The 14,848-nt window shown below is 30.2% G+C and overlaps 1 protein-coding gene across 1 annotated transcript in view; it reads left to right on the plus strand.

Moving 5' to 3' along the window:
* The window catches only part of LOC106460662 (solute carrier family 12 member 9-like), a 95,151-nt gene extending 82,180 nt beyond the window's left edge, over positions 1 to 12,971 (plus strand). Inside the window, 3 exon segments of the mRNA XM_013920388.2 lie at positions 2,947 to 3,189; positions 7,770 to 7,902; positions 7,905 to 12,971. Coding sequence (XP_013775842.2) covers positions 2,947 to 3,189; positions 7,770 to 7,902; positions 7,905 to 8,620 — 1,092 coding nt within the window. The 3' untranslated portion in view covers positions 8,621 to 12,971.
* The last annotated feature ends 1,877 nt before the right edge of the window (positions 12,972 to 14,848 follow it).

Here is a 14,848-nt window from a genome sequence, read left to right on the forward strand (position 1 = left end):
CAAAACCTTAAGACTTCATAAAAAAACTTGCATATGAAAATATTGTAATGTTTATTGATAATCTGCCAAATTTCTTTGACGTACACTTATTAATTTAAAAGTTATAGCATGAAAACTATAACAAGCACAAAATGGTTATGAGGTCAGTCCCAGGGACTGAACCCATGCTGAAAGAGTTAAAAAACTTTTGATATTCACTTAGGAAGTTCTAAAGATCATGTAAGTGAAATGTGAAAATTGTAAGATAATAAGTAGTAGTTTTATACTCAAAATGAAAATCACCTTGCAGGTGAACTATTCAGAGTCTGAATGCAAATAACTACATTAAATAACAAATTTTTTATTAGAAATAGTGAAAAAATCAAAATCAAATATTTTTATTTTTCTGAAACTATATACTTTTAGGAAGGTTCTTGTTAAATTTCAGACAATTTCATTTTCTAGTTTTAATTTTGGAACAAAATAAATGATAGTCACTTTATGTCATATGGATTGTATGACACTGCAGTCATACAGTTAAATGAATTTTAAAGTCTTACAAAAATCTCTACAGTACATGCAAAAAGATATGCCTTATTGGACACAAAACATAAAATGTGGGTCACTTGTCAGCAGGATGAGAATACATTGATACAAGGACATCTTCTCCAATTAAATTGCTAATTACCTTCATGGCTTAACCTAGTTTGATTTGATTCTAAACAAACTATAATATAGTATTCCATCTGTTGCTAAAAAAATGTTGAGAGCATGGACAAGGAATACTTATTTTTAATATTATATAAATCTTAGATCACTAAAACTGTCAAAGTTTAACTTATTGTTTAAGACTTATGACATATAGGCAGAGATGTAATCAAGACCAACTGGAGAAGACCAAGATTGAAATCAATATATTTTTTATGTGACCAAACTTATAATTTAAATAACATTTTTGAATAGTATTTATTAATATTATTATTTTTTAATATTATTGTGATAGTTATTGTTTTTATTCCAAAATGTTATTTAGATTATAAAGTTAGTTGCATAAAAATTATATTGATCTCAATCTTGGTCCCAGTCTGGTCCCACTCACTTTTGACTACATCTCTGCATATAGGTAATTATATTTGAAAAAAATTACATGCATCAATATTCTCAACAGTAACATTTGGATTTTATTGCTAGTTGCAGCTGTTTTATTGTAACCTATGTTGAGCAAGTGAAGTGAAATAAGTTCTAGTAATAGGGCTGAAAACTCACAATAAAGAACAAAATTTGATATTCTGAATATCCATGTTTAGTTTCCCAACAAAGTCTCTGACTAAAGAGCCAAAATTCACAATAATAAAATTTAACATAGGGAATGTCAATGTTATTTATTTAACCAAAACTTGGTGTATTTTGTTCCACAATCTTTGAAATTTTGTAGTGCATCTTAGTAAAATTGTTATTGCCTATATTATTTGGGAAGGATGAGCTGTAATATATGCTGTTCTAGTATTTTCTAAATGATGTGTATTAAAATGCATGATGTGTATGTAATGACCTTTTACAGAGTTACATCCAAAGTTTAATTAAATAACCTTATTGTTAATGCACATCAACAAACATACCATTAAAATTTTAAACATGGCTTTCAGAAATGTAATGATTTTATGTACGCATCAAACCCCAATACTTAGTAACTACTAATCCAAGGGATTCTACAATTTGGCATTCGTGAGTCTTGCATGTAGCCTCTATTAGGTTTATTTTGCATCAGAAGGGCTGTTCATACCATTCCCAAAATTGGTCAGTTTTTGGGTGACATCATACTACCTACAAAATGCCAAAAAATGTCTAAATTAGTTTGATGCATACTGTTCCACCATAACTTGATACTAGCTGTGGTTTTTGATATGACTTGCTAATTTCCATATTTGAAATTCTTTTAATATATCATACTTAGCCCTAAAATAATGTTGACACTTTCACAAATCTTTTATTTCATGAGATAGAAAATATTGTTTTTAAATTGAAATTGAAATGTTTTTGACATCAACTTAAAAGCCTCAACAAGATATTTCTATTCTAATATTTTCCATACCTTACAGACATAAAACTTTGCATGTTAATATATGTGTAGATAGCAATGAACTTGATTAGAAATCTCTTCAAGCTTTTTTTTTTTTCTGTTAAACAATAGAAAAGATTGGTTATTTCATGAAAGTGTGTAAAAAATTTATTTTCCCTGTCTACTGACTTTCAAATTATAGTGATTTAGTTTTATTATTTCAAAGAACAATTTAGTCTTGCTTCCACCAAATTAAGCATAAGGTGTCATGATCCATCTGCTGCAAGACTATAGTTAATAGATGTTTTGAATATAAATTATAGCTTGATAACATATGTATGTTTAGTTTTGGTATGATTCGTAAACTGTATTACAAATATATGAACATTCAGTAGAAAGCTCTGCACTGTTAAGATGATAGTAAAATAAAAAGTATAAAAAGAATAAGGTATACCCATAAAAATTACTTAAGTGACTTAAAGTTAAAATCATAGTCCACAATCATGAATTTTATCACTTCAAGACATATTTTCACCTACTTTTACATTAAAATAAATTTTTAGAGAACCCAAGTGGTTTGAAAGCTAAAGAAATTTATTTTCTGCTGATGAGAAGCTAAGAATATTTACAAAATCTAGGAGTTTTTCTCATAGATGTGTAACTTTCCAAACGCAATATAAATATTACACATTTAACTAAGTTAGGTTTTTCATAAATCAGGAAAAGGTTATTTCTTGTTATAAGGATTTTTACATTTGTAGTAACATTTTTTTCTTCTTCTAAGTTTGAGAAAATATAGCAGAAGTAATATTTATCTAACAGTGAATAGTTAAGTGCAACATTGCTTTCAAGTTGTTGTTGGATCATATCTATAAGCAAAGATTTAATGATTTGGTATTTTTTTTCAGGTAAGAAAGTACTTATTATTGCTTGATAGCCGAAAGGACCACATCAAGTTTTGGCGACCCCAGTTTTTGCTGATGGTGGCAAACCCCCGATCTTGTGTATCACTAATCAAATTTGCCAATGACCTGAAGAAGAGTGGATTGTATGTGTTAGGCCATGTAAAGATTGGAAATAAGGACATGTTTGCCACAGACCCTATAACTGAAGAGTACCCTTTGTGGCTGTCTATAATAGACAAACTAAAGGCAAGTTTTTAGATTACTATTTTGGGAAGAAGTTGGGATTTGAGACAGGAATATCAATTAAAGTAAATTAATTACCTGTGAAAAGAACAGAAGCAAGCACTCTGGTTGCGATCCTAAAGCTAATGTTGGTGTGGTGACAAAGGTCGTGATATCTAATCAAAAACACCTTGGGTGTGAAATAAAAGGTGTGACCAAAAAAGCATTGAGCATGCAACATAAAGGATTCAAATCAAAATTGGTAGCCAAACTGATAAGCTACTGTTATAGCATTTATAAGAATTTTACGACCAATATGAACAATTGAGTCAAGCATCTTCAAACTAATTTTCTTTCAATATTTATGGTAAATATTTACGTGTGTTTTATTAACTCTATGTATACAGGCTCAGTCATTTTTACCAACATTGTAACCACCACAAAAAATATGAAATAAATTTAAATTACCCCTTTATCTTTCTATAACGGCTGCAGGTTATAACAGAAAATTACAATTACTTATAATAATATGGCTTCAGAAATTTTTTATTCAATTTAGAATGTGAAATATTTCCACACATGAAATAGAATGTCTTAAAACTTAAGTTTATCTAGCTTTCTAACTAACATAGGTACTCCCAGTGACACAGCGATTTGTCTGCAGACTTATTCCACCAGAAACTGGGTTTTGATACCCAAGGTGGGCAGAGCACAAATAGCCCATTCTTAACTACAAACAAATGAATAACTAACATACAAGTGGCTTAAAATTATTCCCATACCTGATCAAGCAGAGCCACAACAGCGAGATTGAAGAAAAGGATGCTCAGATGTCCAAATTATTATTCCACTGTCACACACCGTTAGACTCTATAGCTGTCAGTTCTTTGACATCTATGCCTTTTATTGGTTACAAATAATACAATAGCAAATATCAGAGAAACTTTAGAACATGTTTTAAAAGCAAGGTGCTCAGTGGAAGGCATGACATTTTAATGAAGTACACATATAGTTAAGATTTGTCTATGAATATAATGAGTCTTTTTTTTTTTACCAATTCTAGTGCAAAGTGAATTCATGTTAAGATTAAAAATACCTTTCTTCACTTCAAAGATCTCAAATGTCATTTGTGTAAACTCTAAAACCTCCTAAATACATTTCAAACCTTTTTTTCAGTAAAATTTTATATTTTATCTGTTTTTTCTACTCTAACTCTATACGAGATTGGTCAAATTGACTGACCTTGTAACCACCAAAAAAAAAAATCAAAATAAATCTAAATTAACCTTTTTTTTCTTTCTAGAATGGCTTCAAATTGTAACATGGAACTACATTTGTCTATCCTTTAATCTAAAATTTGTCTATTCTGAAAGTGCCTGCCAATGAAAAGTTTTCATTTGTCCATTAACCTAATATCCAATATCTATCTCTTTTTTCACTCTTTGTCCAATGAGAATTTTACAGTCTTGCTTGAATTCTTTATTGGTATTTATATCTATTCTTGCGTATACCAGGAACAATCAGGTACGTTTAGGAATTCTTCCACTTTCCTTTTACGGCTGTTATTACTGTATTATGGTAAAATGCTATGTTTATTACTACATGAGAGTAGTGGCTTGTACCCCAAACACAAGTATAACATCTGACTTCATCCAAGGCCATATCCATGTAGTTAATGCATTAGTATACCATGTCTCACTTTATAAAGTGACAGGTTGACCTGCTAGCTGTAAATGTCTTGTTCTTATACTTATAATATTAATGGACAAATAAAAAAAAAATCATTGACAGGCATTTTTCAAAATATAAAGTTTTGAGGAATCTGCCCATTCAAATGGACAGTTGACGACTTCGAGTCTGTTCACAAGTGCATTCAACGTTGTAACAGGTTACAGTTTCCTGCCAATTTAAAAATGTGATCATACAAAAAAGAGCACATGATGAATGCGATTGACACCTTTGGGAAATGGGGATTATAACTTGTAGTAGCTCTATAGAGGCAATTTAAATATCCTTTAGGTGTAGGATTTCTCACAAAGGTTTTGTTTGTTTGTAGTAAAGAACAAAGGGCTATCTGTTCTCTTCCCACCACAGGTATCGAAACCCAGTTTCTAGCATTGTAAATCCGCAGACATGCCACTGGGGGGCTTTCAAAAGGAAAATGGCATAATGAAATTTATATAACAAGTTGATTTTAAATTTTAATAGTGATTATTTTCTCAGATTTTAGAAAATCCAAACATAATGAAAAATATGTTGCATATAGAGGGCACTTTGCATCAAAAAGGGTGGGGGTTCGAACCCCCAGACCCCACTCTTGTATCCATTACTGACAGACACACGTTCAAAGACGTGAAGTAGCTCTTGAATGCTAGACAGATTTTGTCATTTTCATGCACTTGCAGTTCTAACCACTCAATAATATTCTATTTAAGGGATCATCTGAAATTGTGTATATGTCTCAGTAATGTTTTTTTCTGTAATAAATCTAGGCCTATCACAGATGACTAGAGCCGCATGTGTTTTTAGATTTTTTTAAAATGCTGAACCCATTACTGACATGGAAGATGTATATTTGCTAACGCATGTCATATTTTTAATGTGGGCCTGGAGATCCAGGTCCACCAGCCCCCACCTTAATCTGGCCCTAACTATTCAAGGACTTACAAAACTAGTAGCAAGTGGTCCACATATCCAATTCTTAACCTCATTCAAAACCCTTGGAGAAATATTATTTGGCCCAGGAACCTTATTGTTCTTTAAACTTCCCAATTTTTTTTAACCATTTCAGAATTAATGCATCATATTGTTCAGTCTTTTTTCCATCTATCAACTGTTCAAGATGAGGAGTACTACTTAAGTCTTCACTAGCAAAAAAACAAAGAAAAGGCAGAATTTAATAACCCAGCCATTTCACAATCAACAGATACAAGCCTTCCTTTATCATCCCTCAAGGGTCCTATCCCCATTCTAACATTTTGTGTACCCTTAAAGTAGTTAAAGAAATTTTTACTGTTAATTTTTACATTTTCAGCCAACCTTTTTCAATGCATTCTTTTTGATGTCCCAATTTCCTGTTTGATCAACTTTGTTGATCTTCTACGATCTTCTTAATCTCCCATAATACCAGTCAATTTAAATGTCTTAAATTTTTGATGCTTTTTATTAATTTTCTCTTATACCCTTTGTCAGCCAACCTGGTTTTTAACTTGCATCCACCCTTTTCTTTCTATAAGGAATATGTTTATCTTGAATATTAAAAATGTTATCCTTAATTATTCACAACAGATAATTCTTGTCACATCCCAGTAAAATTTGTTTTTTTGGAATTAGTAACCAAAATATCATTATTCCTGATCTCAATGTACAGCAAAACATCAAACCTAATAAATCAATGATTGCTTGCACCCAGATGTTCCCCCAATTTCTACCCTCTCGGTAATTTCTATATTAAAAGTTAGTAAAGATAATTATCTAAAAAACTCTTAGAGAATTGGATAAGTATATAAAAGTCTACCTTATAGTTGGCTGTTTAACATGTCTTAAAAAATACTAAATCCTTTCTGTTGCCAGGTATTTTAAAAACATAGGTAGAAGTGTCAAGTTTACGTGTACGTTCTATATTTCACAAAAAATACTTAAAAGTAAGTGACCACCATAAGTCTAAGTACTAGTTTTTAAATTATGGAAAATATGTTTTTTTTCTGCAATTTTGAAGAAAGCTGTTCACTAAAGAAACAGTTCTTGAAATTCTCTTTCTTATTTTTGAAAAGCTGTGTAATTATGGGTTCATGTTCAGTTATCTGTAACACAATACTAAACCTATTGTTAATGTAATATTAAATCTGGTATGTAGTGCTGCTGAAACTGTAAGCAGTCATGATAGATAACAGCAAATTTTATTTTACATGGCCTTCCACATCTAAACTTAAGTGATAAAAACATTTTTTTTAAAAGTTACCATTTAGTTATGAAACTTAAATAGTATCTGTTAAATAACAGTTTCTTTATCATATTTTATTTTTTAAAACATCTTGAAAATTATAGTTCACAAATTTAAGTTATATATACACACACACACACACATCAGTAACCTTAAAATTCAAAGACATGTAGGTTAGAGTTGTTGAAAGTTGTATATTTTTCCATGCTTATAACAATAATGGAAATAGAAAAATTGAGTGCTGGCAAACTGACACATTGTTAATAAAGTTAGGATGTCAGAATATCTTTTTGTTTATAGAATTCATGATAATAATTGTTCTTTTTCTGTTCTGTAAGATCTTTAATGCTAAAAATATCCAGTTATAGAGAAAAGTTGCACTAGTTAGTTATGGGTAACAACACTATTATAAGTTATAAGAAACTGTATTAGATGTTAACTCTAAGCAATCTGTCTGAACAATAATGTGGCATTATTTATGTATACCTTTGTGTAGGAAAGACTGAAATTTAAAAGAGTTTTAACAAAATAATGGATTATGTTATATTTCACTATACTAGATATAGTATTCTAATCTGATTTTTTACCTTTTGTTTTTTCATTGTTGATTTAAGTAGTTATAAATTTTGATTGTTGGATGAATGTTTTTTCCATATTTTAGGTTAAAGCTTTTGTGGAGGTTACCTTAGCTAAGTCAGTTCGAGAAGGCTTTCATCATCTTGTGTGGGTGGCAGGACTTGGAGCCATGAAACCAAATACGATTCTTTTTGGTTTTTATGATGAATGCTCTCCAGTTGATTTTTTGAGAAGGATCAGGTTTTTGAACCACTTCACAAAGCAACCATTCGAGACCAGGTTTTCTTGGGATTAAGAGATCAAGAAACAAGTAAAATGCTTACTGCTAATGAGTATGTAAAAATGATTCATGACAGCATCTTCTGGCTTCAGAAGAATGTCTGCTTAGCTCGCTATTTTGAAAAACTGGATAAGGACAAGTTAAAAAAGTCTAAGGGTGTCACCTACATTGATGTATGGCCAATGGATTTTTTCCAACCTGGGTTAGTTACTATTATTGATAATTCCTGGCTTTTCATCATGCAGCTGGCCTGTATTCTCAACATGGTGAGTAGCTGGAAACGCTTTACTGTACTAAGGGTATTTATGTGTATGGATGCTCAGACAGAGAGTGCTTCTCTTCACCAAAGTCAGTGGGAAAGTATGCTACAGATGTTGAGAATTAACGCCTCAATCAGTGTAATCTTCTGGGACCACGTAACTGCCCTGCTGGACAATGAGAATGACCATGTTGGATATGATTATCTGGGTAGTGTGAATGCCATGATCAAACAACACGCTAAAAATACAGCTGTTCTTTTTATTCACCTCCCAACTCCTCCCTCAGAAGAACAACACAATGAGTCATATCTTGAGAAACTGAACATTTTAACAGCAAATCTTCCACCAACATTGCTGGTTCATGGAATCAGTCCTGTCATCTCTACTACTCTTTAGGATTAAAATAAAATGAACAATCTAAAAGGTATAAGTACAAACACACTAACTGTGAATTTCATAAGATATCTAAATATTTGACTTTCTTGTAAGATCTAAATTTTAGTCCTATTCTATAAATTTACAACCAGATAAAGTGTGTAATATGTATAACATATTCATAAACTTAAGGCCTATTGTAAACTTGACTGTGAATTTCAGTAGATATATAAACATTTTAATTTCTTGTAAAATGTAAATTTTGGTCTTAACCTATGAACTTAGTCATATGAAGTGTGTATAATGTGTATCTCATATTTATAAACTAAAAGCTTAGTGTTCTCTTGGCTGTGAATTTCAATAGACCTATGAATAAGATGTAAATTCTAGTCCCAATCTATGAATTTACAACCATATATATTGTACATTACACATTTATCAACTTTAGGTGTTGTGTTTAGGCTTTAAGTGTGCCTGTATTTTCATTGATTTAACACCAGTACAGATGGTTATCTTGTTACACGCCATACATTTAGTGACAATCTACCTTTGATAAAAAAAAAAAGGATCTACATATACTTTTTAGTAAAATTTAGATTTTTCTAATTTTATTTGTTTTATTTTGTTAAAAATTAAATTATTTGCTGCTCCTACAAATTTGGAATAACGTTTAGATTTAATACTTCCTCTGAGAATATATTCATGTGTTTGAAGTTAGGATGAAGAAAAGATTTTTCTCCATTAAGGGATTTAATTTTAATGTGGATAGGCACAAAAAATTTTTGGGAGGAATTTATTAATTGCTTGTAAATGTGTACAGAAATAATGGATTTTTAATTCAGTAGAATAATGTTTTAAATTGTGAATTTGTCAACATGTTTACCAATATCTTTTAGTATAAGAACAACATTAGCTTATTAAACTTACATTTGTCATTATGTATTCTATTATTTGTTAATGGGATGTAAAAATGTTAACTTGTTTTTTTTTAGCTTTGAAATTTTCATCTTTAATATTTGACAAAAATCTGAGTATAAAATTGACATTAAAGTACAATTTACATTTTTACCTGAAAAAAAAAGCTAGGTCAACTGCTATCGAAAAGTATATGAATAATGATACTTCATAAAATGTGTATGTAATTGAATGCATGGATTGAAAAAGCTGTTATATTGATGAAACAGACAGCGTTCTGTTTGTTTGTGTCAACATTTAAAATCTCCATCTCAAGTTTTTGAACACATGTCTAAGAACAGTCATGCTTTTTGATTCTTCTAAGGTAAATATCCTCAGCAGAAAACACAAAATTAATAGATGAAAAATAAAAGAAGCCCTGTTAATAACAAAAAACTTTACCATATTCTTAACAACTACAAGGGTGTTCATTTATACCTGTTTTAATTGCTCTCCTCTCTTGTATATAGAACAAATTTCCATACTTGAACTTGGGCCTAAATGCTTTATTTATGTATATACCTAAATCTGACAATTTACTGATAAATTACTTTATTGAGTTTGCAACTGCTTAATCACATTCTTATAGATTAGTATTGGTATGGATTCTCACTGAAACTGTATTCACTGTTTTTTAAATCAAAACAAAGTTAAAATTTACAGTTTTATAAAATAAAAACTAAGGAAATTTTATAAGAATGTAGGAAAACCTGAAAATTAGTAATTGGCATTTTAAAAGTGTTTCTTAAAAAAGTCATGGTGATTTTTTCAAATTTTAATTCTTTAAAATATACATATGAAAATAAGATATTTGCAGAAACTGCGTAATTGGTAGAAAGTTTGTCTCAAGTTTCAAACTATTTCAAATTTGTATTGAGGCCAGCTAGCTAACGTTTGTTTGGTAATGAATATTGTTTTGTCTATTATCTCCAACAATTCTAAAATCCTAATGTTTTAAGTCATCCTTAAGAATTACTAAAATTTTACATATGTTGCTATTACTGTCTTGATATTTAACAAGCACTGACCAGCAGCAGTTGCTATTACTGTCTTGATATTTAACAAGCACTGACCAGCAGCAGTTGCTATTACTATTATGATATTTAACAAGCACTGAGCAGCAGCAGTTGCTATTACTGTCTTGATATTTAACAAGCACTGAGCAGCAGCAGTTGCTATTACTGTCTTGATATTTAACAAGCACTGAGCAGCAGCAGTTGCTATTACTGTCTTGATATTTAACAAGCACTGACCAGCAGCAGTTGCTATTACTCTCTTGATATTTAACAAGCACTGACCAGCATATTTTCCATATTGTATATCATAGTTTAACATTTTTAAGAGTCAAATTTATTTTTGTTTTTTCCTTGTTTTAATGTACATAACTGCTACTTTAAAATCTAAATTTTACTTTTACTGCCCATTAAACAGTTTCTTTAAGGTTTTCAAAGTGTTGTATGATATATTGAATATCTTTTTCATGTTTAATGGTTTTTTAATACGTACTTCGTTCTGGGAAGAATATTTTCACAGTTTTATTCACAAGCAGCAGTGATTGTATGTGTGTAATTAATGACTATAAAATACCTCAGTTATGAGTAATATTATCTGAAATGTGATTATTCTTAAAGCAGTGTCAAACATTGATGTTGTTTAATTGAAAACTGTTATTGTTTTGTTGTTATACCTAGAAATATTTGATCTATTGACTATATACTGATATTTATTACTAAAATTTTGTAGATGATATACTGTAACAGGTTATTGGATAGTCTTGTTAAACTTGTGAAACAACTTTAAGTGAAGTGATATCATTTATTAGATGGTCTCATATCACCTACTCTGTGATGCACTGTGGGTGTCTTTGTTAATTTGCAACTATACTGGCTGCATGCATGACATTGTGTAAATCAGTAAATAATTAAACAGACACTTAATAACTGATTATCCTTCTCAGTTCCAAGAAATATGTAGTTTGTAGTGTAAGAAACTTTCAATTTTAGAATATGTAGTTTAATCTGTTCCTATAATATTTTGATCTTTTAAGAGAATTCATATCCATCGTAAAACAGTTGTACCAATGTCAGTCATAATTTAGGTGTATCTTTTGACCCAGTGGTTTTTGAGTGACATATACAAAAATATTGAATTATTCTTTTTGAAATCTGTTTCAGTGAAATATTACTGCTTTCATTAAATTAATCAGGTACAGTTGTTTTCTAATTGTGCTGAATAGACAAATTTTTTGACTGAATTAAAGATTTCGTTGTATTTATCTTTGTCATGTAGGAATATAGTGTATGTAGTCTGTAAATTGTTCAGTGATCAAAGTCAATGAAATAGTGTGTAAACTATTGCATTGAACAGTAAAATTAATTTTATAAGACAAAAGATTCATCTTATAATTAATAGAAATAAGCATACAGGTTTTCATATAAAGTAAAAAATGGCTGTGGTAGTTTTGGAAGGTTGTAGTTTTATTCTGATGCACATTGTAATTACTTGAAAGTTTTTTTGAAAGTTTTTCTTAGCCCATGATTACAATTTGAGTTTTTAAAAAAATTTTACTCTTGTTTAAAACAGTATGATTGTTTTCTCATCAATTTCTTTATGTAAATTTGTCATTCACAAATATATATATATATATATTTTAAACATATTCGTAGATTTGTTGGTAAATGGAATACAAAGTATAGCAATGTACGTGTTAAAAATGTAATAGTAAAAGTGATTATTGGTAATGATTTTTAAAGTTATTTATAGCCTTATTAAATGTAATAGAAAGTATGATTAAGTATGTGTTACAAATGTAGTAGTAAGTGTCTGATTATGGATAGTGAAAACTTTTAGTTGTTTTACCCTTATCATATGGGCTTACATGGTGAAGTGTATTGCAAGAAATCTTAAAGAACAAAATACACATTAGTTTTGTGTGTTTGGATAACATTTGTATACTATTTAAATACATAATTGTGCTAAAACATTGTTTCTAATGGAATAGATGTCTATATGATAGCCAGCTTTGTAGCTGTTAAGAGTGACTATTTTCAGATTTTGTTTGAGTGATGGAAGTTATTAACTCCTAAAAATATATTTAGCTTGACTGGTGATTGGTTAAAGCAATATAGGGTGATGTTCAAGACAAAAACTTTTTATTATATTTGTTTTCAAATGTGAAAACCAACTTATTTTAAAAGAGAATTTATTACTCAATATGGATCAAGCCTACGGTGTTAAGGAAGAGTTTATAAGTCATATTTTGTTGGTTTGATGCTATTTTCAGCTGTACTAATTATGATGAAACTGTCAGCGTTTACACTGATATTGAACCAGCAAGACTTGGCATATCTACGCTCCTTTAAAATCTGTAAGCTTACTCCAGTTTTAATTAACGTATGTAGTGGTTAAAAAAAGAAGCTATAACATATAAGTAATCACTAGAAATTTTGAAAAAGTAAACACATGTAGAAATTAAATTCTCAAACAACAAGTGTAACAATGTTAGCAAAGCTGGTTGGGTTATTGTTGAAATGTTGGTACACATACGGGTTTTATTGAATTTACAATATGACATTAGGTCAGGTTAAATTAATTGTGGTATAGTTAACTAGTCGTTTCTTAAATAAAATGTAAGTATATACTTGTATATTTTTATTCGTTAATTGTAATAAAATAAATTAAGAAACGTGACTTTTTTTTTTCCTGTATCTTATGTGAACATATTTTGTGTAATATTCTAACACAATTAATGCACTAGCAAAAGCATTACGCCGCCATTTAAATTCATTCATCACATTATTTAAGTTAAAATCTCTCATTGTTGACTGCTGTCTCCTGAAGATTAACGGTAAATTCACGGATTTACAACGCTAAAATGCAGGGCTCGATTCCCTGTGAGGCAAATAGCCCATTGTGTAGCTTTGCGCTAAAAAAAAAAGTTGGCTGATGGAATATTATTTCACGAATGTTTTATTATGGTTAAATATCTTACCTAGCATCCAATGTTTTATCAAATAGTGATAATTGTTTTCATGATCATCTCTTGAAGTTTGATATACTGGTTTATTTTACTAAGCATTTGTATAGTCTTTACTATGCTAAAACCTTTTACAGTTACAAAAACATGCAACTTAGAATAACACTTGAGGATTATTTATTTTTTATTGTGGACGATATCCTTTAACCTGAAAAATATGTTCAGTCATTATGGCAACTGTACTTGGAAATGTACTTTTTATTTACCGCTTGGTCTATATATATTTTGAGCTTTGTCAAAACTTCAAAAAAACTCTACAAGCACAATGTTACGTTTGCTTTTCAAAACACACCAAGTTCAGAATTTCACATAGTGGATTTATATACAACATAAACGTAGTATCAAACTGTGTGTCCCATACGTTTTCATAGCACTTAGTCACAATTATATAAAACATTAAAAACACCTCCATCTGAGCATTCAGGGGAACAGTTCGTAAGAGGTAGTTTCAGCATTTTCGCTCACCAACGTTTCTAATTTTGAACTGTTAGACTACTAGGAAGTTAGCTAGTCAATAGCACTCGCAGCCAACTCTTAGGCTGGTCGAATAGTAAGGTTTGAACATCTCTTATAACGACAATGGGCTGCGAACCATGTACACTCGTTATCCAATTACCGTGCTCAAGCAGTTCAGATTAGTTTACCAATAACAGAACTTTGGTGTTCGAGTGTACGTACGAAGACATGTTTATGAAAGTACACGGTATTCAACATGAATATACTTTAAATAGGTTAAAGCATGTTTTTCTAAGAGTTCCAGAACCTTTTTTTGAAACTTAATATTCAAATGCTTGTTAATTTTATAAAGGCATGTAGTTTAAGCTTCAGTTCGATAGCAATGACCACGTTATATTTTAATATAGCGAATCGGTTCTTTGAATAAAATTACTTATAGAATGGGCCTTTTGGTCCATACATTACGGAATTTCACTTCTAAATAGCCACTGTTTACGTATGAAAATATAACCATATCCCCTTTAAAGAGGTCTAATACTACTTCCATAAAATGTTAAAGGCTTAATATGCGACCCAACCATGTTTATTGTATTTTAGTGTAACTATAATACCAGATATTATCGTAGTTCAAAATATCTGAAAAGACAGCTAGAGGTTCGCTGTTATAGATTTGTGGTATATATAAATATATCCGTGCACAGAGGCTTGGGTATCTTAGATTAAAACGATTTTGAATGTGCAAATCTGCAAGTTACGCGATAATCACATCCAATACAAAGTCGTGGCAAGACAACATGTATCAA

Source organism: Limulus polyphemus, unplaced genomic scaffold (genome assembly GCF_000517525.1).
Source record: "Limulus polyphemus unplaced genomic scaffold, Limulus_polyphemus-2.1.2 Scaffold812, whole genome shotgun sequence".
In the NCBI taxonomy this organism is placed as follows: domain Eukaryota; kingdom Metazoa; phylum Arthropoda; class Merostomata; order Xiphosura; family Limulidae; genus Limulus; species Limulus polyphemus.